At 45.1% G+C, this 27,730-nt stretch overlaps 1 protein-coding gene and 1 pseudogene across 2 annotated transcripts; one reads left to right on the top strand and one right to left on the bottom strand.

Annotated features, from left to right (window-relative positions):
- Positions 1–6,512: 6,512 nt before the first annotated feature.
- On the bottom strand, positions 6,513–8,827 carry LOC123130378 (brefeldin A-inhibited guanine nucleotide-exchange protein 1-like; annotated as a pseudogene).
- Positions 8,828–19,812: 10,985 nt separating this feature from the next.
- On the top strand, positions 19,813–27,430 carry LOC123132270 (probable LRR receptor-like serine/threonine-protein kinase At4g20450). Of its 2 annotated transcripts, XM_044552054.1 has the most exons (14): positions 19,813–20,112; positions 20,875–21,057; positions 21,281–21,836; positions 22,130–22,614; positions 22,844–22,982; positions 23,114–23,185; positions 23,942–24,013; positions 24,114–24,194; positions 25,073–25,236; positions 25,388–25,608; positions 25,820–25,946; positions 26,209–26,271; positions 26,355–26,541; positions 26,731–27,430. In XM_044552054.1, exons 2-14 carry the CDS (start codon positions 20,988–20,990, stop codon positions 27,173–27,175), a joined length of 2,682 nt encoding a protein of 893 aa, XP_044407989.1. In that variant the 5' UTR covers positions 19,813–20,112; positions 20,875–20,987; the 3' UTR covers positions 27,176–27,430. The 2 variants fall into 2 exon arrangements, with proteins under 2 accessions (XP_044407989.1, XP_044407990.1); XM_044552055.1 differs by lacking the exon at positions 26,355–26,541 and having other exon boundaries at positions 26,731–27,079.
- Positions 27,431–27,730: the final 300 nt, after the last annotated feature.

Raw genomic sequence — 27,730 nt, 5'->3', positions numbered from 1 at the left:
TGAAAAAATCCTACCGAGTGGAGAGCAATCCTCCCACTCGGGGGCTTAGCTGCAGTCCAGTACTCGCCTAAGTTCTCTCACTTGGAGACTTAGTTGTAGTCCAGCACTCGCCTAAGTTTGAAAAAATCCTATCGAGTGGAGAGCAATCCTCCCACTCGGGGGCTTAGCTGCAGTCCAGTACTCGCCTAAGTTCTCCCACTTGGAGACTTAGCTGCAGTCCGGCACTCGCATAAGTTTGAAAAAACCCTACCGAGTGGAGAGCAATCCTCCCACTCGGGGGCTTAGTTGCAGTCCAGAACTCGCCTAAGTACGAAACACATCTCAATCCTCAATGACGACGAGGGGCAGGTCGACTGCCACCTTCTCCTAGGGAGCTTCGCCACAAATACAATGTGCGATTCATCCCGCTCTACAGTAACGAAGTGCGGGTCGACTACCACCTTCTCCTGGAGAGCTTCGCCACAAATACAATGTGCGCTTCATCCCGCTCTGCAGTAACAAGGTGTGGGTCGACCGCCGCCTTCCCCTGGAGAGCTTCGCCACAAATACGATGCGCACTCCGTCGCCGACCCGCAAGGGCGACAAGACATGGGTCGACTGCTTCCCTCTCCTTCGGAGCTGCGCTGCGAATACAAAAGTTGTCTCGAATGAAGAATGGGTTCACTCAGCAGGAGATTCATAAAGATATTCAACGGTAAACCAAGTTCAGATAAATTCTAAAGGTTCCGGATCACAGATCGAAGTACTCGGGCATGCAACCCGAAAAAGTTTAACGGTTACAAAAACCACTCGGCATTCCGATGCAAATTTAAGGTGGGACATAAGAGTTTGTTCACTCCGCGGGAGGAGGGCTGGCAGGCTCGATGAACTCATCCAGGTCGACGCCGTCGGCTATCCGAGTGGCTGCAGCGATGAAAGTCTCCATAAAGATTCGGAAGTCATGTTTCTGGGTGTTGGCGACCTTGATTGCTGCCAGTTTGTCTTGTCGCACCTCCTTGCAGTGGACACGAACCAAAGACAGAGCCATGTCAGCGCCATACCGAGCAGCAGACTTCTTCCACTCCTGCACTCGGTCTGGGATTTCATTTAGTCGAATCATCAGGGACTCAAGATCATTTTGGAGCACAGCCTCTGGCCAAAGTGTCGGGTCAATCCGCGACATGGCGATCTTCAGTCGAGCCAAGTAGTCCACGGCACTGTCGATGCGAGATTCCAGACGGAGCAGATTCATGGCGGTTTCATCTTTCACGAGAGAGTTGATTGGATCCAAACCTGGTTCGATCCGCCCAGTCTCCTCTTCAAAATTCTGGTAAAACTCTGCATTCACGATCCAAGGATAAGTCAATTTTCGTACACTGAGTCGACACAAAAAAATCAGTCGAAACAGAATGTGCACCTTTAAGCTTGATGAACAACTTCTTGGCAAGACTTCTCAGATAGCTCTCCAGATCATCCCTCCTGCGAGCAATGCCTTCCATTTTCTCGCCCTGGACGAGATTCGCCTTCTTCCAGCGCGAGCACTCCTTGTTGAAGTCATTCAGAGCGGTCTTCAGCCTGGTATTCTCTTCTTCCAACTGGCCGACCGAAGCCAGCTTCTGTTCGGCCAGAGTGGTCCTGTCGTCAGCCTCCTTACGAGCAGCAGCCAAATCCTGATTCTTCTTCGCCAGAGCTTCTCTTAGTTTTTATGCAAAGAAATGATGATTGATTCAGAAATAGCAGAAGGGTACTCAAGCTTAAAACTAACCAGTCGACAAACTCGTCTTACCAGCGGCGCCGTCTCTGACCTTTTGCAGCTCTGTCCTAGCCAGCTCCAAGTCAAGGTTCAGTTGAATCTGCTGCTTCTCCAAGTCAGCAAAGCGAGCTCCAAGATCACAAGATTTCTAAAATCAAAGGGGAGAAGTTATTTTTACAGCAAAAAACAACAAAGGCAATAAATACTAAGACTACGGTCGACTGCCCGCAGTCCACCATAGTCTCGGGGACTACACCCAGTGGGTGCACTTTGCGTGCCCCCACCGGTTCTGATCCCACTCAACCGGCCCGCCGAAGTTGAGTCCAAAAAAAGGCAGAAAGAGAGAAAGTAGAACTCAGACTACAGTCGACTGCCAGCAGTCCACCATAGTCTCGGGGACTACACCCAGTGGGTGCACTTTGCGTGCCCCCGCCGGCTCGGATCCCACTCAACCAGACCGAGTGGAAGAGACAAACTACCAGTTTGGTTTATACATTCGGCAAAATACAAAGACTACAGTCGACTGTCAGCAGTCCACCATAGTCTCGGGGACTACACCCAGTGGGTGCACTCAGCGTGCCCCCACTAGTCCAAAAATTCAATCGGCGCACCCACTGGGTGTACAGATGCAAAGATTTTCGGAAAGAATCTTCAGGTAGCATATCCTAACAGAACAAGCGGCGACCAACTAACCTGAACATTGCTCTGGAGAGCCGAGTTGGCATCATAGGCGGCTTGGCTGGCGTCCCGCACCGTCTTCATCTTCTTCATCATAATGCCCGCCTGGCGTATGACTTCCCTAGCAGCATTCACCTCGTCCTCTGGGACATGATGGGTCGCAAAAACTGAAGGCGGGTCGACAGGGGCCCGAGCAGTCGACGAAGAAGGCAAGGCACTCGACAGTGGATCGGCAAAGGTAACAGAACCCCGATTGACGTCGCCGGTGTCCTGAATGACTGGTCCCGCCCTCGGCGTCGACTGTAGCGCCTCACTTACAGGAGCTCGCCTATTCTTCCTCGTCAAAGGCCTCTCGGGCTCTTCATCATCATCGGGGAGGTCAATAATGTTGGGAGCTGTGCAAAGTTCAATTGCCAAAATCACGTCACCCAATGATGCACATTGCAGTTGAATCGACCGAATAAAGATAGTATGGCAGAAATCATACCCGGATTAGAAGTGACCGCATCCTCCATCACCTCATCATCATCCCTGTAAGCTGAGGTCCCGGAAGTGGCAGCGCTGACAATTCCAAAGTTCGTCCAGTTAAAACAAGAAAAACAAACAGTGCGGAGCGTCGAGTGAATACAAAGAGAGACACTCACGCGGAGGCGACGGGGATATCAATCTTGATCTTCGGCAACGCCTTCCGAGTCCTCGGCTCTGCAACTTTGGGGTGCTTTGGCGCCTTCTCAGTCGAGGTTGGTGAAGAGATCCGAGGACGCTTCAAAGACTAACCAGCCTGAGTAGTTGCCTTGTCGCGGGCACTCGGCCGTTCTTGGTCAAGCTTGGATCGCCTCTCCCTGCGAGGGAGCGACTCGACTTCTTCTCCATCACTTGAGTCGTCGCTTCCTCCATCCCCTTCACCATCGGAAGTCCACTCGCCACTGTCGCCGCCACTCGCTTTGCCTTCCAGAGCTTGCTCTTGCTCCTCGTTGGGCATTGAATACATTTCAATAATGGCCTGAAAGAAAGCAGGGAGAACAAAGTCAGTCGACGTAATATAGGCAGTTGCACGAGTGAATTCAGATTACAAGCAAAAACTCAGAATCAGACCTGCTCTGGTGCATGAGACTGGTCGAATGGGGGAACTCTCCTGGCTCCCCTGGGATTGTCCTTGTTCCCAGTAATGCCCGACAGCCACTTCTCCAGTGTGTCGTCGTCGACCTCCTTCGGATGGATCCGAGTGGAGTCTTCAAGACCCAAATACATCCACATCGGATGGTCTCGAGCTTGAAGAGGCTGGATGCGCCGCTGAAGGAAGACCTCCAAGAGATCCATACCAGTGACCCCGTCACGAATAAGCTGGACCACTCGATTGACCAACACCTTCACGTGTGCCTTCTCCTCCGAGAGCACCTTCAAAGGGGAGGGTTTCTCCACTCGGTCCATGGTAAAGAGAGGGAGGCCAGTCGATTGCCCTGGCATCGACTGGTCTTTACAGTAAAACCAGGTCGACTGCCATCCGCGAACTGAGTCAGGAAGAATCATGGCCGGAAAGGAGCTTTTCCCTCTCGTTTGGATGCCAAGACCCCCACACATCTGGATCACTTGGGTCGTCTCGTCACTCGGATTAGCCTTTTTCACTGTCTGGGAGCGACAAGTGAAAATATGCTTGAAAAGACCCCAGTGAGGCCGACAACCCAGGAAATTCTCACACAAAGAAATGAAAGCGGCGAGATAAACCATTGAGTTGGGGGTAAAATGGTGGAGTTGTGCCCCAAAGAAGTTCAGAAACCCTCGAAAGAAAGGGTGAGGAGGCAAGGAAAATCCACGGTCGACGTGGGTGGCAAGAAGAACACGCTCACCCTCCCGAGGTTGCGGCTCAGATTCCTTCCCCGGAAGCCGCACCGAGTCATAGGGGATCAGCCCTCCTTCGGCCAGGTCGTCGAGGTCTTCTTGGGTGATCCTCGAGTGGATCCAGTCGCCCTGGATCCAGCCCTTCGGCAGGCCGGTCCGCGAGGAAGATCCGCCCCAGCTGGTCGCCTTCCCCTTCGACCTCGTAGTCGCCTTCTTTGCCCGCTCCAGAGCTGCCGTCTTCTCCTTCCCCATTGTCGCCGGCGAGACGCGTACGGAGCGGTGATGCTGGGGCGAGAACGAGCGCAGCGGAGGGGAGTGAGGAGGAGAAGAGGAAATGGGAACGCACTGTTCGAGAGACTCCGGTCCAACGCCTTATATGAGGCCGCTTCCGAGTGGCTGACGGGTAGGCCCAGGTGGCTCTGTCAAATCCCGTAACGATCGCACGCGTGATACGTGGCGAAAAAGGCGGCGTGGGGATCGAGGCGGCTCCGCTCTATCCTATCCGATTACTGCGGCCTCCCCCGTCCCGCGCGCTTCCCAAAATTCGAATCCCATGAAATCTGCGGGCAACAAACAACTTGTCAGACCAAAGATCTCCTCCGCACCGTCACTCGGAGCCTTACAAGTATAGAAACTCACTCGACGAAGAACTAAGAATGGATCAAGGCGACTGAAAAGGAAGTTGCTGTCATCACTCAGGTCCGTTGATCCGAAACAAGATATGCTCACGGTATGAAAAACGAGTCGGAGAAGTTCTCAACTCCTTCCCCACTCAAACCTCGATCCATTCGGGGGCTAATGATGAAGCTATGTACCTAGGGTAGGGTCATGGACCTGTCCTAACTGCCCTACCCAAGGACATCTCTAGAAGAAATCACCTTTCAATCGACTTGGAGGTGTTCCACTCGACAGACTCGAAGACACTCGACCAAGAAGCAACCACTCGACCAAGATCCAACCACTCGACGGCCAGGAGACCTAAAGTCACTCCGCACGCTAACGGTCGGTCATTAAGTAGCTTTTATGGTCATCATAGCACTTTATGACTAGCGTTACCAGTAACGCCCTGCCTTAATGTACATTGAACCCTTTGTAACATGGGCTGGCCGGGGTCCTGGCGCACTCTATATAAGCCACCCCCTCCTCCGAGACAAGGGTTCGCACCTCTGTAATTCATACTCACATAATCCAATCGACCGCCTCCGGTCTCCGAGACGTAGGGCTATTACTTCCTCTGAGAAGGGCCTGAACTCGTAAACCTTGTGTGCTTACAACTTCTCCATAGCTAAGATCTTGCCTCTCCATACTTACCCCCCTACACTACTGTCAGACTTAGAACCACGACAGGTGCCCTATGGAGGAGGAAGCAGGTGAGGAGACGGAGGAAACATTTGTAACCGAGAGGAACTGCAGCTCGTACAATGGTGGTGGCGAAGAGGTAGGCGATTCGTGCGAACCTGGCGCTAGGAGTATGGCCCGCGACACGGCACCGAGGATGGAGAGTAAGACGGCGTGGTCGTGTCAAGACAAAAGGGTCTTGTTGGACATGGAGGTGATGTTCCCGTTCTTCATATTAAAACCTCATTCCATGATATTTGTCAGACATAATTTTGCAGCTGTGTTGTGTGAGATTCAGAACAAGACACCTGTACTGTTGGTTAGAATGAATCGGCAGTAGAAGCCGGGGCACGTCACTATCATTGCTTTGCATTGCAAAAAATGGCAGATGAGAGGGAGCACAGTTCTAGCAGAGTGTCTGCCCTTGAGGCTTCGGTTCGTGCCTATGTTGATCAAAACTAGTGGTTGGGGCCCGCCATTGCGGGCCTCCTAAGAGAAAGTTGGGGCGGTGCCAGGTAGGGACGCGCCTCTTCCACTTTCTTGTTTCTACCACGGGATGTTGTTCCATCACACTCAAAGAATGCGCATATTTAGTACTTGTACCTCCAAGTTTGAGCTTTAAGATAGTGTTATGCAAAATCAACATAATCAGGGAATGTATTCTTTAGTGCTTACATAACCGATGATAGTGCTTCAAAAGCAACGGATGAAACATGGCAGCGTCGAAAAGCAGAGGTGCCTTCAAAATGTCAAACCAACAACAAAAATTAGCATATATGTATATATTGAATATAACAAAATCAGGAGAAAATGAGAAGGGAAATTAGCAAGGTTAGCTAACCTGACGACAAACCTTAACAAAGTGCTGGTAGATTCCATTCCATATGATGAATGTGGCTTTGGCTGCTGGTTCATTGAATTCACTATGGTCCTCCACGTCGTTGGCTAGCAGGCATGCAACGCGGAGGCCGTCATGGATCGGTGGTTCGAAACCCCCATGAATAAAAAATAATGCTAGGAAAGATGGGCAAATGTCTTTCAAAAGGTCTCCTCCCTCCAGGTATCTGAGTGTATCAATATCCTGCTCTATGCTTAAAAATAAGTTGACATGCCAACAAACAATAAAAGGATTTACCTTCAACACCAGAATGCTGGAGGGATAGGTTTGAATCATTTATGGCACTGTCAAGATGCAATCGTTTTCTTATTTCATATATCTATGTGACTATCAATCAACTTACCCTACCATGATGGAGTGACAAAATTGTACAATTGGTGACAATCAATATATGCTATACTGAAATTATAGGGCCTACTGATGTCTGAAAGATATCATGTAGTGCAACTTGAACCTCGCTTGTGCTATGCTCACAGCAGACGAGATTAGCTTATAAGGGGAAAATTCGGGGCAAATTCCTCCTAAAGCACTCCCTCTCTAGACACCAAGCAACCACAGTACATGAATTACCAATGGGGTTCTAGCAGACATTTCATTTTTCTTAGTAGCGCATAAAGGCAGCACCCAGTGTACAACTGGATCTTTACAAGAAGCATCCTTATATGGTTCCTGGACTGCACAGTTCAGATACTTCCGTAGTATTTTACATAAACAAGCATAATTTATGACTCAATGTTCATTTCTCATGACAAAGATGGGTTTTCATGAAGCAAGCTTGCAGAAGTTTGAGCTAGCTCTGGTAAGATTCATTCTCGAAATGGATGGATGCTGGCTCAGATATCTCCATAAGGGAGCATGCTTTGTGGAATTTGATGTGCAAGGCAGATTCAGAACTCACTTCACTTGCATGGGCGTAATGGCCGATAGCATCTCCAAAATTATGCCCATATGCTCAGCACAGAAGGATCTCATTCTCATGTGTGTCTCATACAACTTAATGATTCGCCGGAGAATGGTGAGTGTGATCTTAATATAATTATTGGCCTGTTGAACACAAATCATGAAGGCAAACATCTTGTTGTATTTTTTTAATTCCTATTTCGTTTGGGTGTGCAAAGCAAGGCAGAGTATTGAACAAAATTTAGAAAGAAAGACATGATATACAAAGTGATCAGCATCAAATTAAACTGGTACAAGGTTTGAAGTACCTAAATAATTGAGAGTTGCAGAGGCACATGGTTCTTCATCTTGACAATAGCATAAGACGATGTTTCCATATTAGCTTCCTGTTCATCCTCATTGTATATGTCAGGATCTGAATATTTCTCTGCCTCAGGGTAAGACTTGTTTCTTTCTGGAATTTTAATATTTTGCATCATCCTTACTATATTGCCGAAAACAACAAATGTACCTGTTACTGATTCAGTGATTCATTAAAGCATAATAAGATCTCTTTCCATTCATCCTTGAAGAGTTTTCTTGCAAGCCCTTCTGTTAAACGATGAAAAACAGACATGCCAGTGCTAGCAGGTTATCTATAAGCGCTTCTGACAAAACTGGTAACAACAGAGGTAACTCTAGTGAGTTCTGGCTGCATCAGATCAAAAAATGTGACATAAAGATCCACTAGACATTTCACAGCCACTATTTTAGTTTCAAAGTTCCACAAATCATCCTCAGTGCTATCACTTTGACCATTGGCTGCACACATTTCACTGTTAAATAGAGTCTAAATAACATATCCAAAGATATCTTCTTGGATTTTCTTCGAACGCCTTGTAGGCATACAGAAACAAAATCTATACAAAGAAGACAAGCTCTAAGAGTATGGCACTGGGAAAAGGTGAGGAGAAGATCAGGAAGAACCGAAGAAGGGAAGAGTGTGTGCATCCTGTCGTCGTGCACCTGCGGTGACGCTAGAGCATGATGGATCCGACTGTGTGTACGGCCCGTGCTGCTCCTACCGAGGAAGATGGTGATGGTGTTGTGTACCACTGCGGCACCTCGAGCTCCCCCTGCCGAATCTAGAGCTCCTCATTGGGTCACCGATGCAAGCGTGGGGATGGAGGCAGAGGGAACACCAGGCTGGGAGGAAAGGGGGGAAGAGAAGGCAGCGTCTGAGTGGAAGGGAGAGATGGGGAGGCTGCAATGGTGAGCAAGAAGAGGCGGTGCGCGCTACTGACCTTTTCCAGTTCATCTTCCCCATGCCATCTCCTTCCTCCTCCTTTGCCACCACCATTACAGCCGGGTCGAGAGGCCCGCCTTGCCATGAAGAGGAGAAAGTTTGGGAGCGGCATGCCTTGCCTTCTCCAGTGGCCAGCGCTGAAGGACCAGGATGGGACGGCCGGGGCACTGGCGGCGGCACAGCGACGGGAACCCTAGCTGGGTGGAAATAAAGTGAGAGAGCAAGTTGTGTGGAGGTTTGTGTGTGCGAGAGAGGAAAGAGGAAACGTGACAAAACGAAAGATGTGGTGGCCTGGCTAATCTTTTTGTTTCGTAGCGTTGACCGCGTGGACTCAACGAGAGTTCGCCCATCTCCCGCACCTTAATGTTTTGGATTGGAAATGTTATTAATCCAGCAATTGGAACTAGCGTTGACTCTCTCGAGGAGGGCTATGAGTTTTACAACCTGTATTATTGGGAAGTTGGTTTTGGTGTCCGGTATGCAAAAAGCGGTTTTAATATACACCAAAAGAAGTTTGTGCGGAATGATTCAATCTGTTTTTGTCATATATGTAGTGTGTGTCACATTAGATTGACCATTTTACATCTGCTGCTGGGTAACGTAGCATAAATTCAAAATTTTCCTACGTGTCACCAAGATCTATCTATGGAGTCATCTAGCAACGAGGGAGGAGTGGATCTACATACCCTTGTAGATCGCGCGCGGAAGCGTTCAAAAGAACGGGGTTGATGGAGTCGTACTCGTCGTGATCCAAATCACCGATGATCCTAGCGCCGAACGGACGGCACCTCCGCGTTCAACACACGTACGGAGCAGCGACGTCTCCTCCTTCTTGATCCAGCAAGGGGGAGAAGAGGTTGATGGAGATCCAGCAGCACGACGGCGTGGTGGTAGAAGTAGCGGGATTCCAACAGGGCTTCGCCAAGCGCTGCGGGAGGAGGGAGATGTGTCATGCGAGGGAGAGGGAGGCGCCAGGGCTTAGGTCTTTTTTTTGCCCTCCCTCCCCCCCCCCCACTATATATAGGGCCAAGGGAGAGGGGGAGGGCACAGCCTTGCCCCTTCCTCCAAGGAAGGGTGCGGCCAAGGGGGGGAAGGAGTTCATCCTCCCCAAGGCACCTCGGAGGTGCCTTCCCCTTTTAGGACTCTCCCCTCCTCTTGTCCCTTTGGCGCATGGGCCTCTTGGGGCTGGTGCCCTTGGCCCATGTAGGCCAAGGCGCACCCCCTACAGCCCATGTGGCCCCCGGGGCAGGTGGCCCCATCCGGTGGACCCCCGGGACCCTTCCGGTGGTCCCGGTACAATACCGATGACCCCGAAACTTGTCCCGATAGCTGAAATAGCACTTCCTATATATAATTTTTTACCTCCGGACCATTTCGGAACTCCTCGTGACGTCCGGGATCTCATCCGGGACTCCGAACAACTTTCGGGTTACCGCATACTTATATCTCTATAACCCTAGCGTCACCGAACCTTAAGTGTGTAGACCCTACGAGTTCGGGAGACATGCAGACATGACCGAGATGACTCTCCGGTCAATAACCAACAGCGGGATCTAGATACCCATGTTGGCTCCCACATGTTCCACGATGATCTCATCGGATGAACCACGATGTCAAGGACTTAATCAATCCCGTATACAATTCCCTTTGTCTAGCGGTACGATACTTGCCCGAGATTCGATCGTCGGTATCCCAATACCTTGTTCAATCTCGTTACCGGCAAGTCTCTTTACTCGTTCCGTAACACATCATCCCGTGATCAACTCCTTGATCACATTGTGCATATTATGATGATGTCCTACCGAGTGGGCCCAGAGATACCTCTCCGTCACACGGAGTGACAAATCCCAGTCTCGATTCGTGCCAACCCAACAGACACTTTCGGAGATACCTGTAGTGTACCTTTATAGCCACCCAGTTACGTTGTGACGTTTGGCACACCCAAAGCACTTCTACGGTATCCGGGAGTTGCACAATCTCATGGTCTAAGGAAATGATACTTGACATTAGAAAAGCTTTAGCATACGAACTACATGATCTTTGTGCTAGGCTTAGGATTGGGTCTTGTCCATCACATCATTCTCCTAATGATGTGATCCCGTTATCAACAACATCCAATGTCCATGGTCAGGAAACCGTAACCATCTATTGATTAACGAGCTAGTCAACTAGAGGCTTACTAGGGACATGGTGTTGTCTATGTATCCACACATGTATCTGAGTTTCCTATCAATACAATTCTAGCATGGATAATAAACGATTATCATGAACAAGGAAATATAATAATAACTAATTTATTATTGCCTCTAGGGCATATTTCCAACAGTCTCCCACTTGCACTAGAGTCAATAATCTAGTTCACATCGCCATGTGATTAACACTCACAGGTCACATCACCATGTGACCAACATCCAAAGAGTTTACTAGTGTCACTAAACTAGTTCACATCATTATGTGATTAAGACTCAATGAGTTCTGGGTTTGATCATGTTTTGCTTGTGAGAGAGGTTTTAGTCAACGGGTCTGAATCTTTCAGATCCGTATGTACTTCGCAAATTTCTATGTCATCTTGTAGATGCAACTACTACGCTACATTTGGAGCCATTTCAAATAACTGTTCTACTTGGAGCTATCCTAAATTGTTGCTCCATTATACGTATCCGGTATCTCTACTCAGAGCTATCCGGATAGGTGTTAAGCTTGCATCGACGTAACTTTTTACGTCGAACTCTTTATCACCTTCATAACCGAGAAACATATCCTTATTCCTCTAAGGATAATTTAGACCGCTATCTGGTGATCTACTCCTGGATTACCTTTGTACCCTCTTGCCAGATATGTGGCAAGGCACACATCAGGTGCGGTACACAGCATAGCATACTGCAGAGCCTATGTCTTAAGCATAGGAGACGACCTTCGTCCTTTCTCTTTATTCTGCCGTGGTCGAGCTTTAAGTCTTAACTTCATACCTTACATCTCAGGCAAGAACTCCTTCTTTGACTGATCCATCTTGAACACCTTCAAGATCATGTCAAGGTATGTGCTCATTTGAAAGTACCATTAAGAATTTTGATCTATCCTTATAGATCTTGATGCTCAATGTTCAAGTAGCTTAATCCAGGCTTTCCATTGAAAAACACTTTCCAAATAACCCTATATGCTTTTCAGAAATTCTACATTATTTCTGATCCACAATATGTCAACAACATATACTCATCAGAAATTCTATAGTGCTCCCACTCACTTCTTTGGAAATACAAGTTTCTCATAAACTTTGTATACACCCAAAATCTTTGATCATCTCATCAAAGCATACATTCTAACTCCGAGATGCTTACTCCAGTCCTTAGAAGGATTGCTGGAGCTTTGCATACTTGTTAGCATCTTTCAGGATTGAAAAAACCTTCCGGTTGTATCACATACAACCTTTCCTCAAGAAAATCATTGAGAAAACAATGTTTTTGACATCCTATCTGCAAGATTTCATAAACAATGCAGTAATCGCTAATATAATTCCAACAGACTCTTAGCATCGCTACAAGTGAGAAAGTCTCATCGTAGTCAATTCCTTGAACTTGTCGGAAGACATCTTAATGACAAGTCGAGCTTTCTTGATGGTGATACTTACCATCATTGTCTGTCTTCCTTTTAAAATCCATCTGTACTCAATAGCCTTACGACCATCGAGCCGTTCTGCCAAAGTCTACACTTTGTTTTCATACATGGATCCTCTCTCGGATTTTATGGCCTCGAGCCATTTATCAGAATCCGGGCCCACCATCGCTTCTCCATAGCTCGTAGGTTCATTGTTGTCTAGCAACATGACTTCCAAGACAGGATTACGTACCACTCTGAAGTAGTATGCATCATTGTCATCCTCGAGGTTTGGGAGTGACTTGATCTAAAGTTTCATGATCACTATCATAAGCTTCCACTTCAATTGGTGTAGGTGCCACAGGAACAACTTCCTGTGCCCTGCCACACACTAGTTGAAGAGGCGGTTCAATAACCTCATCAAGTCTCCACCATCCTCCCACTCAATTCTTTCGAGAGAAACTTTTCCTCGAGAAAGGACCCGATTCTAGAAACAATCCCTTATTGCTTTCGGATCTGAGACAGGAGGTATACCCAACTGTTTTGGGTGTCCTATGAAGATGCATTTATCCGCTTTGGATTCGAGCTTATCAGCCTGAAACTTTTTCGCATAAGCGTCGCAGCCCCAAACTTTTAAGAAATGACAGCTTAGGTTTCTCTAAACCATGGTTCATATGGTGTCATCTCATCGGAATTACGTGGTGCCCTATTTAAAGTGAATGTGGTTGTCTCTAATGCCTAACCCATAAACTATCGTGGTAATTCGATAAGAGACATCATGGTATGCATCATATCCAATAGGGTGCAGTTATGATGTTCGGACACACCATCACACTATGGTGTTCCAGGCTGTATTAGTTGTGAAACAATTTCCACAATGTCTTAATTCTGTGCCAAACTCGTAATTCAGATATTCATCTCTATGATCATATCATAGATATGTTATCCTCTTGTCACGACGATCTTCAACTTCACTCTGAAATTACTTGAACCTTTCAATAATTCAGACTTGTGTTTCATCAAGTAAATACACTCAGCATCTACTCAAATCATCTGTGAAGTAAGAACATAACGATATCCACAGCGTGCCTCAGCACTCATTGGACTGCACACATCAAAATGTATTACTTCCAACAAGTTGCTTTCTAGTTCCATTTTACTGAAAACGAGGCTTTCAGTCATCTTGCCCATGTGGTATGATTTGCATGTCTCAAGTGATTCAAAATCAAGTGAGTCCAAACGGTCCATTTGCATGGAGTTTCTTCATGCATATACACCAATAGACATGGTTCGTATGTCTCAAACTTTTCAAAAACGAGTGAGCCCAAAGATCCATCAACATGGAGCTTCTTCATGCGTTTTATACCATTATGACTCAAATTACAGTGCCACATTTGTGTGGTACTATCATTACTATCTTATACCTTTGGCATGAAAATGTGTATCACTACAATCGGGATGGTATTATTCAAATAAACAGAGTAACCATTATTCTCCTTAAATGAATAACCGTGTCGCGATAGACATAATCCAATCATGTCTATGCTCAACGCAAACACCAAATAACAATTATTTAGGTTTTAATACCAATCTCGATGGTAGAGGGAGCGTACGATATTTGATCAACCTTGGAAATACTTTCAACACACATCGTCATCTCACCTTTTAGCTAGTCTCCGTTTATTCCGTAGCCTTTTGTTTCGAGTTACTAACACTTAGCAACCGAACCGGTATCTAATACCCTGGTGCTACTAGGAGTACTAGTAAAGTACACATTAACACAATGTATATCCAATATACTTCTATCGACTTTGCCAGCCTTCTTATCTACCAAGTATCTAGGGTAATTCTGCTCCAGTGGCTGTTCCCTTTATTACAGAAGCACTTAGTCTCGGGTTTGGGTTCAACCTTGGGTTTCTTCACTAGAGCAGCAGCTGATTTGCCGTTTCATGAAGCATCCCTTTTTGCCCTTGCCCTTCTTGAAACTAGTGGTTTCACCAACCATCAAAAATTGATGCTCCTTCTTGATTTCTACTTTCGCGGTGTCAAACATCGCGAATATCTCAAGGATTATCATATATGTCCCTGATATATTATAGTTCATCACGAAGCTCTAATAGCTTGGTGGTAATGACTTCGGAGAAATATCACTATCTCATCTGGAAGATCAACTCCCACTCGAATCAAATGATTGTTGTACTCAGACAATCTGAGCACAAGCTCAACAATTGAGCTTTTCTCCCTTAGTTTGCAGGCTAAGAAAATCGTCGGAGGTCTTATACCTCTTGACGTGGGCACGAGCCTGAAAATCCCAATTTCAGCCCTCGAAACATCTCATATGTTTCGCGACGTTTTAACACGTCTTCGGTGCCTCAACTCTAAACCGTTTAACTGAACTATCACGTAGTTATCAAAATGTGTATGTCAGATGTTCGCAACATCCACAGACAATGTTCCAGGTTCAACACACTGAGCGGTGCATTAAGGACATAAAGCTTCTATGAAGCAATGAGGACAATCCTCAGTTTACAGACCTAGTCCGCATAATTGCTACTATCAACTTTCAACTAAATTTTCTCTAGGAACATATCTAAATAGTAGAACTAAAGCGCGAGCTACGACATAATTTGCTAAGACCTTTTGACTATGTTCAGGATAATTAAGTTCATCTTATGAACTCCCACTCAGATAGACATCCCTCCAGTCATCTAAGTGATTACATGATCCGAGTCAACTAGGCCGTGTCCGATCATCACGTGAGACGGACTAGTCAACATCGGTGAACATCTTCATGTTGATCGTATCTACCATACGACTCATGCTCGACCTTTCGGTCTCTTGTGTTCCGAGGCCATGTCTGTACATGCTAGGCTCGTCAAGTCAACCTAAGTGTTTCGTGTGTGTAAATCTGGCTTACACCCGTTGTATGTGAACGTAAGAATCTATCACACCCGATCATCACGTGGTGCTTCAAAACGACGAACTTTCGCAACGGTGCACAGTTAGGGGGAACACTTTCTTGAAATTTTAATGAGGGATCATCTTATTTACTACCGTCGTTCTAAGCAAATAAGATGCATAAACATGATAAACATCACATGCAATCAAATAACAGTGACATGATATGGCCAATATCATATAGCTCCTTTGATCTCCATCTTGGGGCTCCATGATCATCTTGTCACCGGCATGACACCATGATCTCCATCATCATGATCTCCATCATCGTGTCTCCATGAAGTTGCTCGCCAACTATTACTTCTACTACTATGGCTACCGGTTAGCAATAAAGTAAAGTAATTACATGGCGTTGTTCAATGACACGTAGTTCATACAATAAATAAAGACAACTCCTATGGCTCCTGCCGGTTGTCATACTCATCGACATGCAAGTCGTGATTCCTATTACAAGAACATGATCAATCTCATACATCACATATCATTCATCACATTCCTTTTGGCCATATCGCATCACATATACCCTGCAAAAACAAGTTAGACGTCCTCTAATTGTTGTTTGCATGTTTTACGTGGCTGCTATGGGTTTCTTGCAAGAACGTTTCTTACCTACGCAAAAACCACAACGTGATATGCCAATTGCTATTTACCCTTCATAAGGACCCTTTTCATCGAATCCGATCCGACTAAAGTGGGAGAGACAGACACCCGCTAGCCACCTTATGCAACTAGTGCATGTCAGTCGGTGGAACCAGTCTCACGTAAGAGTACGTGTAAGGTCGGTCCGGGCCGCTTCATCCCACGATGCCGCCGAATCAAGATAAGACTAGTAACGGCAAGCAAATTGACAATATCGACGCCCACAACTACTTTGTGTTCTACTCGTGCATAGTAACTACGCAATAGACCTAGCTCGTGATGCCACTGTAGGGTAACGTAGCATAAATTCAAAATTTTCCTACGTGTCACCAAGATCTATCTATGGAGTCATCTAGCAACGAGGGAGGAGTGGATCTACATACCCTTGTAGATCGCGCGCGGAAGCGTTCAAGAGAACGGGGTTGATGGAGTCGTACTCGTCGTGATCCAAATCACCGATGATCCTAGCGCCGAACGGACGGCACCTCCGCGTTCAACACACGTACGGAGCAGCGACGTCTCCTCCTTCTTGATCCAGCAAGGGGGAGAAGAGGTTGATGGAGATCCAGCAGCACGACGGTGTGGTGGTAAAAGTAGCGGGATTCCAACAGGGCTTCGCCAAGCGCTGCGGGAGGAGGGAGATGTGTCATGGGAGGGAGAGGGAGGCGCCAGGGCTTAGGTCTTTTTTTTGCCCTCCCCCCCCCCACTATATATAGGGCCAAGGGAGAGGGGGAGGGCGCAGCCTTGCCCCTTCCTCCAAGGAAGGGTGCGGCCAAGGGGGGGAAGGAGTCCATCCTCCCCAAGGCACCTCGGAGGTGCCTTCCCCTTTTAGGACTCTCCCCTCCTCTTGTCCCTTTGGCGCATGGGCCTCTTGGGGCTGGTGCCCTTGGCCCATGTAGGCCAAGGCACACCCCCTACAGCCCATGTGGCCCCCGGGGCAGGTGGCCCCACCCGGTGGACCCCCGAAACCCTTCCGGTGGTCCCGGTACAATACTGATGACCCTGAAACTTGTCCCGATAGCCGAAATAGCAGTTCCTATATATAATTCTTTACCTCCGGACCATTCCGGAACTCCTCGTGACGTCCGGGATCTCATCCGGGACTCCGAACAACTTTTGGGTTACCGCATACTTATATCTCTATAACCCTAGCGTCACCGAACCTTAAGTGTGTAGACCCTACGGGTTCGGGAGACATGCAGACATGACCGAGATGACTCTCCGGTCAATAACCAACAGCGGGATCTGGATACTCATGTTGGCTCCCACATGTTCCACGATGATCTCATCGGATGAACCACGATGTCAAGGACTTAATCAATCCCGTATACAATTCCCTTTGTCTAGCGGTACGATACTTGCCCGAGATTCGATCGTCGGTATCGCGATACCTTGTTCAATCTCGTTACCGGCAAGTCTCTTTACTCGTTTCGTAACACATCATCCCGTGATCAACTCCTTGATCACATTGTGCACATTATGATGATGTCCTACCGAGTGGGCCCAGAGATACCTCTCCGTCACACGGAGTGACAAATCCCAGTCTCGATTCGTGCCAACCCAACAGACACTTTCGGAGATACCTGTAGTGTACCTTTATAGCCACCCAGTTACGTTGTGACGTTTGGCACACCCAAAGCACTTCTACGGTATCCGGGAGTTGCACAATCTCATGGTCTAAGGAAATGATACTTGACATTAGAAAAGCTTTAGCATACGAACTACATGATCTTTGTGCTAGGCTTAGAATTGGGTCTTGTCCATCACATCATTCTCCTAATGATGTGATCCCGTTATCAACGACATCCAATGTCCATGGTCAGGAAACCGTAACCATCTATTGATTAACGAGCTAGTCAACTAGAGGCTTACTAGGGACATGGTGTTGTCTATGTATCCACACATGTATCTGAGTTTCCTATCAATACAATTCTAGCATGGATAATAAACGATTATCATGAACAAGGAAATATAATAATAACTAATTTATTATTGCCTCTAGGGCATATTTCCAACACGTGCGTGTGGTTGACTAGGTGTGGGTGCAATGACATGATGCGGCTGCTGAGATCGGAGGATTGTGGCTGGCATGTGTGCGAGCACAGGTCAGAGCATAACCATGATCTATCAGTTAACTATGGAGAGAAATTGGATTGGAAGTCACATCGGCACATAGATAGTTACACAAAGGAAGAACACATGCAGCAACATGCCAAAAGCTGGCAATCCATAATGAGCATCAGGCGATTATTGACATTGTTCGTTTGTGGTTTGATGTCATTATAGATGGCATTTTATTTTCATATAAGAACTATGTCACTTTGAGACCTCCATGTATGTATTCTACTAGACTATATGTTTGCTGAATTTGGGGTAGCCATGGCATTAGCAGCGTGTTGCTTTTTCTGGTAGGTCAAGATAGATTGTGCTGTGGTTTAAGAAAAAATGACCTTGTTTTTTTTCCAATGATATCTCTGTTGATATATGGGATGTGTCGTCTATCTCTCGACCGAGATGAGGATGACGACGACGCCATATCTATGGTGGTGTTCTTGTTAGCTTTGCTGGATTGCAATGGATAGGGCAGTGCTGTTCTTGGCCGGTATAAATAGATTGTTTCCAAACAGTCTGATCGTGAGCCTAAACGTTCGGGAACAGAATACTTTTGTGCAACGGCCCGTGCTGTAATACTATGGGAACATAAGAGCGTGCGCGTGCACATGTTCGCGAACTGCTTGCACATCATGGACTTGATGGGTGAAATGATGGCACCTCTAACCAGCCTAGCAGCACTGCGTCGTCTATACATGGGATGACACAGTATTTAAAAATGAAATACGGTGTGGTATGAGTACCTGACAAATGAAATACACGTAGTAAATGCGACGCTGCAGCTGATCTGTATAGGGATGGCACCCACAGGGCATGGGTACGGATGGAGCCATCCCATACCCTTACTCGTAAACCCTGAACTTACCCATCATCCGTACCCATACCCGTCAAGGGTATAATTTTTTCCCATGCCCATCACCCGACAAGGTATATGGGTACTCGTAGGTAAAAAAACCGCGTTCAGAACACATCGATTGAGTAGAAAATAGTTGTAAAAAACAACATATAATCATAAATTATTAATAGCAACACATTTTAAACAACAATGTACAACAACATATTGTAACAACAACACATTCTCATAAACAAAAATACTAGCCTATAAAGTGACACATAAAAATGTTAAACAACAACACATAATCACAAATAACAACACATAGGCATACACTATAAGTTCACAAAATCATGATAAATTATAGAGATAATTTGACTACACATAGAGTGTTTACCTAGCACGATTTGGTGGGAAAAATTAATACATTATGATAATTAAAGAAAACCCACTTGTCAACATTTTAGATGGGTACATGGGTACGCGGGCATGGGTTATACGATCCCATACCCGTGCCCTCTCTATCCAATGGGTATGGTATTTTGCCATTTAAGTACCCATGGGTAAATTCATGTCACATACCCTTACCCTAATAGGGTTTTTACCCGCAGGGTATGTAGGTGATGGGTACCCATTGCCATCCCTAGATCTGTATGATGACTGACAATGGTGATTACAAGCTGCATGCAGCTCGGCCTCCAAACGGCATTTTCGCACTATAGCATGCTATACTATTTAGAAGTGGTCCGTCTCTAAGAGACTTAGCATTCTATTTAAAATTATGAAGGATACTCAGCTACACTAGCCGCTATAGCAGCCACAACAGGAGCTTGGCAATGGCCACATCAATCAAGAGACTCCGTCTGACCGTGCATTGTCATGTGAGGGTTTAATTCTGCCGTCGATACGGGCAATTATGCTAGTTACACTTATAATATTTTCTTTTATCAAGATAGTAATATAGACTAGTATCATATGTTAGTGACGCATCGTCGCATTTTGTTTCCTTTTTCATTTCGAACAGGAGCCCTCAACGGGCGACGACTGACGACCCAAGCAATGCTCGGGAGGCGGTGCTCCGGCGCCCGATAGGTGTTCGGCGAAATGCCGATGGCAAAAAAGAGCCCGTCCGAGGAGTTCGTGGCCGCGCCTGGGGCGGCACCAGCCGCCGCACCGGAGCACGCCGTAATAACTTCCACCGCCACCTTCTCCTTCTGCGAGCGCGCGTGCGGGTCTCCTGCTGCGCGCGCCGACGTGCTGCCCACTGAGACCGACCGTGGACAAGGAGGGGGGACGGCAACGGCAAGGTACGTGGTTTCTGCGCCACAGCGGCGATGCGCTTTGCTCTGCCAGTACTGGTAGCGAAAGCCGACAGGCTCCATCTGATCTGAGCACCCAGCGTCGTTTCCTTTCGGCATCCGAGTTGTTCGGCAGAGCACGAGATCTGCCTAGGAAATCAACTGCCAGAGCTCATCCCGGCAGTATAATAACTGCGAAAATTGTTCATAGCACATCAAGTCATCAAATGATGTATTTAATTCTTCTCCGATTACTGTATCCTTGCGTGCCACTTGTAAGATTCGTTAGGTTCATCTTGTTAGTCTAGCGTACCAGGTCAAATTTGCTGAGCAGGCATGCAGCCGGCCGCCGGCACGGTCAAGTGCACTAAATTGGCTCAGTTAGAATGTTATTACTTCCACACCATTTGGGGTGGTTCCAGTCTTGACAGCTACTAGTTTAATACATATTCTGAAATTCTTGAGCTTTCAGATTCAGTCACCTTCCTGACTTGTTGTTCTGCTCTGAGTTATACTAGCAGATAACCACAGCAATGTTAGGTGAACATGTCTGTTCCCTTGTGTTCAAGACAGAGTTTTGTAAGGAGTCGTAGTTTTTCTAAGTAAAAACAAAAGATGCATGCTGTCAATCACAAAGGTAGGAAGAATGTTATAGATGTATCCTCTCTATTGGTGGGACATTCTTAATAAGTATTATGAAGATAAGTTTTTGTTAGTTGGACCATATAATAGCTGACCTAGTACATTGACTTTCTTGCCCCATAACTGCAGAATAGCACGGTCATAACATGGATGCATGAGTATATTTGGTCTGTGGATATGCATAGAGTCTCTGCCTCTTATCTCATAGGAGGTAGTTATTCTTACAAGGGTGAGCAGGAAGCATGGATCTATGGGTTGTGATTCTCCTATTCTGCGTCTTCCAGTTTATCCATGGCCAGCCTGATGACCTAGGTGCGTTACATTCAATTCTTGCAGCTTCTTGTGTTCAGACAGTAAACAATGAAAAGCAGTTGCAGTGATCATATCTGTTTACATGATTGTGTAAGAGGCAAAATGATCCACTCCACAGAACCATACTTGAGCATCAATGTGTGTGAGAACTCTTTGAGAAAGCGAACAAGTTATTGCCCATTTGATTCTCCACAGCTATTTTGACTTGTAATTTGTTTTGCAGGTTTCATAAGCATCGATTGTGGCATGCCGATGAACTCCTCCTACCAAGATCCCAGCTCAACATTAATATATGTCTCAGACTATGGATACATCACCTCAGGAGAAAACCGCAACATCTCCTCAGTTTACATCAAGCCTTCACTGGCAAAGCGCAACCTCAACGTCCGGTTCTTTCAGCATGGAGCACGCAATTGCTACGCCCTGAGGTCCTTGCTGGCAGGAAACAAGTACTTCGTCCGTGCGCTTTTTTACTACGGAAACTATGATGGCCTTAACAAACTTCCTGTCTTTGATCTGTACATGGGGGCAAACTACTGGCATGAAGTTAATATCAGTGCTGCAGGAGCAGTCAAATGGATGGACATCATAGTTGTCGCTCCTGCTGACTACCTGCATGTTTGTCTGGTGAACAAAGGGATGGGAACTCCATTTATTTCTGGGCTGGATCTGAGGCCACTGAGGACTGTTATTTACCCAGAGGTAAATGCAAGTCAATCTCTGGTGCTGATTAGCTCCAATCGGTTCAATTTGGGGCCCACGGACAATCGCATAATCAGGTTTGTTTGGTCCTTTAGGTCATTGTTATCTGAAACAAGTTCAACAAACTAAATCAATGATTGTCTGCCATTTAGCCTAGGTGACTGTGTATATTGTAGATTTAATGTCAATAAACATAAAAGTGAAGAAGAAAACCACATTCTCGTGTAAATGAGTGTAGCCGCTAATGTTAGACATTCTTTGCATGGATATGTCTCTGCAAGTTATACTTTCGGACAAAAAGAGGTTTTGACTCCAATTACAGTGAACTACGATACTAGATCATACAAACATATTTCTTTGGTCTGAACAGGTACCCCTTGGATCCCCATGACCGCCTATGGTCGACTTACGACACAATCCCAAACTGGGATGAAATATCTGCAACATCTGTCGTCCAGAATTACGTCACCGATGTGTATGACGTGCCATCAGCTGTTATGCAAAATGCAGCAACTGTCAACGGTTCAAGGATCGATTTCTCATGGGGTCCATCAGATCGATCGGAGAATATCAGCTCCAGTTACTTCTTTGTTTTCTACTTCTCTGAGCTGCAGAATGTACGGAGCAATGCTGTGCGGCAGTTTGACATCATTGTCAATAACAAGACATGGAACGCGCAACCTTACACCCCTCCATTCCTATTCGCCGATTCTTTCTCAGGCATTGTACAAGGGTTGGCAAGTTATAGTGTCTCACTTGTTGCTACAGAAAATGCAACTCTTCCACCTATCCTGAATGCCATGGAGATGTACTTGGTGGAACCGATAACTGAGGTCACTACTGATAGTGGAGATGGTATGAATTTACTGATGCAATATTAGTATAGAGTGTATGTTTCTTACAGTTAATACTTACTTAGACCACTTTTTTTTAACAATAGACCACGTTAAGTCTTCATACAATTTGCAATATGAAAAGTATTAGACTGAATGAGTAGCCACTATTTATCGCATTTGACCTGCTTGCCTGCATGTCTGTTCATTTTGTATGGACATGAACATTTGTTGTTGTTTTGGTGAACCAGCTAGAGCCATGATGGCAATCCAAGAAAATTTTGGTGTGGAGAAAAACTGGATGGGCGATCCATGCGCTCCAAAAGCTTTTGCATGGATAGGATTAACCTGCTCCTATCCTCCAGCTTATGCCTCTAGAATAACAGCATTGTAAGTTCCATAATCATGTCTGGATGAAATTTAAAAAATTGTTATAGGCTGAAATACTTTGCATATTTCATAGAAACATCAGGGCATTTCATCTGGAGAAACTAACTATTCTGAATTTATCTTTTTGGCAGAAATGTGTCTTCCTTTGGATTGGCTGGTACCATCTCTACTGATTTTGGAGATCTGAATGCACTTCAGTACCTGTAGGTTCTCAACATCATGTCTCACTGTAGAATTTTAAGGTGCCACAGCTTTTTTCTTTTTATAATACTAGCAAAATTAACCATGTTGATGATTATTCCCTCTGCTTCATGTTGTAGTCTTCCTAGGGACTGATTGGCAAAGTTACCTATGAATCTGAATTACTCAACTATATCTGAAACAGTTTACCAAGCAGTACATGACAGATTGTTTTGAACTTCACAGTAGACGGCAGTATATTTCTTTAATTTTTTGTGTCTGCTGTCATATATCCATACAGTCTAAAAGTCTGGATACTTCAAGAGTTTTTTGCTTACTTCTCCCCACAATCCACAAAAAATATAGTCCTAGAAAACTCTTTAAATATATATGCATCCATTCGTAAATACATGAATTCTGAGAAAGCGCGCAGTCAAACCTTTTAAACTTTGACTAGTATATATGAAAATATTTAGATTGGTAAGGTAAAATAGTATCACTAGATTTGTCATGAAAATACTTTAGTACTAGCATATACAGACAAAAGGTGACGGTCAAAGATATATGCTGGAGACTGTCATTTTCTAAAAACGCCATCCGTTTACTAATGGAGGTATTTTGGAAGAGAAATATAATTCTTTTCATTTATATGCAATGAATACCTGTTTATTTTTTCGTCTTGAATGTAATCAAGAAGTGAAGCTGAAAAATATCAGTTCTGAAACATCATTATGTTCCCCATTCTTACTAGTATTCACAAGAGCTGTTACTTATTTCAGGGATCTGTCAAACAACAACTTGTCTGGCACCATTCCAAATTTTCTTGGGCAGCTTCCGTTTCTAATATTTCTGTAAGTCTTTTTTTTCCTTCTGGTACATTGTTACATATATATGCTCCAGTTCTAGGATCTTGTAAGAACACTTTTTAGTTGCATCATTTTCTTTTCACAGGGATCTGTCCAGCAATGATCTATATGGAGCAATCCCTGACAGTCTTCTTCAAAAATCACAAAATGGGACTCTGTCATTAAGGTAGAGTTCTCCTGAACTACATTCTAAATAAAAATTAGCAAAAGTTTAAAAATTAATATTGTAAAATGTTTGGCATCTTGTTAGTATCATGCTAGCTGTTTTAAACGTATGCTATTATAGCTATGTGCTCTTCAATTTCCTTCTACCTGTCCATTTAATAAGGTATACTACTTTTAGTTAATTAGAATTATCCATCGTCAGGTATTAATTGCAATGACATAAAACTTCAGAAGTAAACACTTTATAGTTTGATTTCTCATCTCCACATTGCTAGAATCCGCCTACTCTCTACCCATGAGCCTTTTGGGTTACCTCCGTTTCCTCGAGAAGTTATATCATAAAATTACCATTAAAATTTGGAGATGCTAATGGGCGAACGTTCGCTCAGAAGGCACTCCCAGCGAACGCCCCCACAGCCATTGGATCCAGATCATGTGGATGGAAAAAAAATCCAAAAATCGCTGGCAATTCTTTCCTATACATGGCAATTTCCCCTTCCGTACATGGTGTTTCCTTCAAAAACGCATGTCAATTAGTTATTTCAGCATGACATGTGGGGCGTTCACTGGTAAATTCGCCCACAGCGAACGTTTGCCAGTTAAACGCATCCTTAAAGTACTCCCTCCGATCCATAATAAGTGTCGTAGTTTTGAACTAAGGTTTAACTTACATTAGTTCAAAACTGCGACACTTATTTTGGATCGAAGGGAGTACCAATATTACTTGCCTAGTTAACAATTAGATCTGATTGATACCTGAATATTCATAGAGATACTGGTTCCTGTGAGCACCATCTCAGTCAAACATATTTCTTTATCTGGAATACCGTGGAAGCACATTACTAACGTGAACAGCTGTATACTCTTTGATATTAGCAGGGTTGGTAATAATGCAAATATATGTGCCAATGGCACTGCCTGTGGATCAAGTCGAAAGAAAATTAATGGGGCACTTCTTGCTGCAATAGTTATTCCGATCGTTGCTGTCATTGCAATATTTGTTGTCTTATTTCTTCTGCTACACCAAAAGCTCAAGGGAAAAGGTAAGGCAGACAGATGGCAATAATGGTTTCTGTGTTGTGCATTGAACACTGTTTTATTTTGAATGGAGCATTGCACACTGTTGTAATATTTATTGCCTTTTTCCAGAAAAATTATTTCTCACCTTTAACTACGTTTTGTGTATGTTTTCAGATAAGAGAAAAGCTACTGGTCCTGAAGATGAATCCGCGTTACTTGAGAACCGAGAATTTTCTTACAGAGAACTGAAGCATATTACGAGCAACTTTAGCCAAGAGATTGGCAAGGGCGGGTTCGGAGCTGTCTTCCTTGGCTACCTGAAGAACGGAAACTCAGTTGCTGTGAAAGTGCGTTCTGATTCATCTTCACAAGGGGGTAAAGAGTTTCTGGCTGAGGTAAAAAGGAAATTCAGTTTGTAGTTTTATGTGTCGCAACTCAAATATTTGTGTTTTTTCCTTTCATCCACCTTCCGAATCCTTGTGTGGCCCATCTGTTTCTCTGTCAAGTTTTTTTTATGGTTTTGTAGATGGAACTGCACTTACTTACCATTCTTATTATATGCCTGCTTAAATTATCTGAACATAAGTTCTGCAAGCTATATTGCAGGCTCAGCACTTGACAAGGATTCATCACAAGAACTTGGTTTCCTTGATTGGCTACTGCAAGGACAAAAATCATCTAGCCCTTGTTTACGAGTACATGCCCAAAGGGAACCTGCAGGATCATCTGAGAGGTTGTTCATCTTGGCAAAAAAAAAAAATTAACACTTCATCTTGGCTATTCAAATATCTTATATCGGTTAATTTCAGTTTTTAGGCGCCCTAGATTAGATCATCAGTGTGCTATATCTTGAAATTCGTATTACAGAAGAATGTTACACTTCTCAAAGGAGAACTGCATAGACCCTAAATCAAGTGTGGGTACTAAACTGAAGCCCGGGAATTTCTCCAAAATCTTCTAACTAATTATGTTTTAACTTGTGTTGACGTGCAAAGGTTCTACTAGTAAACCACTCACTTGGGAGCAGCGTCTTCACATCGCCCTTGATGCTGCACAAGGTTAGGATTTCGCCATCTACTACTAGTTCCTTAGATTTCTTCTTGCACGTGTTGCAAACACTGGCATTTACTTAAGTTCACAGGTCTGGAGTATCTGCACATTGCGTGTAAGCCAGCATTGATCCACAGAGATGTAAAGAGTAACAACATCCTGCTGACCACAGATCTTGGGGCTAAGATTGCTGATTTTGGCCTGACCAAGGCTTTCGGCGACTCGAAAACACATATAACCACTGAACCAGCTGGTACTATGGGCTACTTAGATCCTGAGTACGTCGTGCACAACATCTCTTCTCCTACATACTTGCTTCATCGACATTGCCTAAATGGCTGTGTGCATCACAATGATGCAAAGATGCAAAGACCGGGGATTATCCTCCTTTTCTAAAAAAATCAACATTGCCTAAAGTGGCTTTACTTTGTCATAACTAAGGATCCCTGTGTCTTCCAATTGTTCAGGTACTTCCGCAGTTATCGCATCAGCGAGAAGAGCGACGTGTACAGCTTTGGCGTCGTACTCCTGGAACTCATCACAGGCCGTCCTCCTGTCATCCCGGTCAGCGACAGCATGAGTGTCCATGTCGGCGAGTGGGTGCAGCAGAGCCTTGACCATGGCACCATGGAGAGCATTGTGGACGCAAGAATGGTAGGGGACCATGACATCAACTCTGTCCGGAAAGCTGCTGACCTGGCACTGCATTGCAACCGAGAGGTCCCGAGGGAGCGTCCGACGATGGCGGAGGTGGTGGCGCAGCTTAAGGAGTGCTTCGAGCTCGAGAACCGTCTCGACGGGAGGCAAAGAAGCTTAGGTTCGAACTTCCCTATGGAGGGAAGTGCACTTGAGGTAGAAGAAGAACAAGGTGGGGATATACAAGCTGTTGCTGCTGGTCCTTCGATGAGATAGTTTTTTTTTTTGACAATCAATACCATGATATATTTATAGTAGTGAATCGTACATGGTAGAGATACATGAGCTGACAACAGGGAATACAAAATAAAGTCTAAAAGGAACGAGCAAATCTTCGAGATTTTCAAACTCTTTCCTCTTCCATGACACAATCTTGTACGCCTCTTCCCTGATATAGTTCTGATCTTATAGTAGTGGTACAGGTTGAGAGCCCTCTTCCCTTTACTTTTTTCTTTTTTGATAAAACCTCCGTCTGCCTCTGTAAATTTCTCAAGTTCTTTTTTTTGTGAATGATTTCTCAAGTTCCTTTTTTTTGCGAATGAAATTTCTCAAGTTCCTTGCAACGTTTAGATGAAAGGGGAAAGTATCTGATGCACCCGGCTTCAGTTCATACTTCAAAATGCTTCAAGTAAATCTGTGAAAAATTTAGCACATTTTATGATGTAACAAAAAATTCAGGACTAAATGTGAAACATAACTCGAAAAACAAAATGGACAAACTTGTCATCAATATCGATAATGGGCCAAATTTAAAGCCCAACTTATCTAGGC

Source organism: Triticum aestivum, chromosome 6A (genome assembly GCF_018294505.1).
Source record: "Triticum aestivum cultivar Chinese Spring chromosome 6A, IWGSC CS RefSeq v2.1, whole genome shotgun sequence".
Classification (NCBI taxonomy): Eukaryota; Viridiplantae; Streptophyta; class Magnoliopsida; order Poales; family Poaceae; genus Triticum; species Triticum aestivum.
Note: the sequence above shows the minus strand (reverse complement) of the source record. Positions and strands in the feature narration are given on the sequence as shown.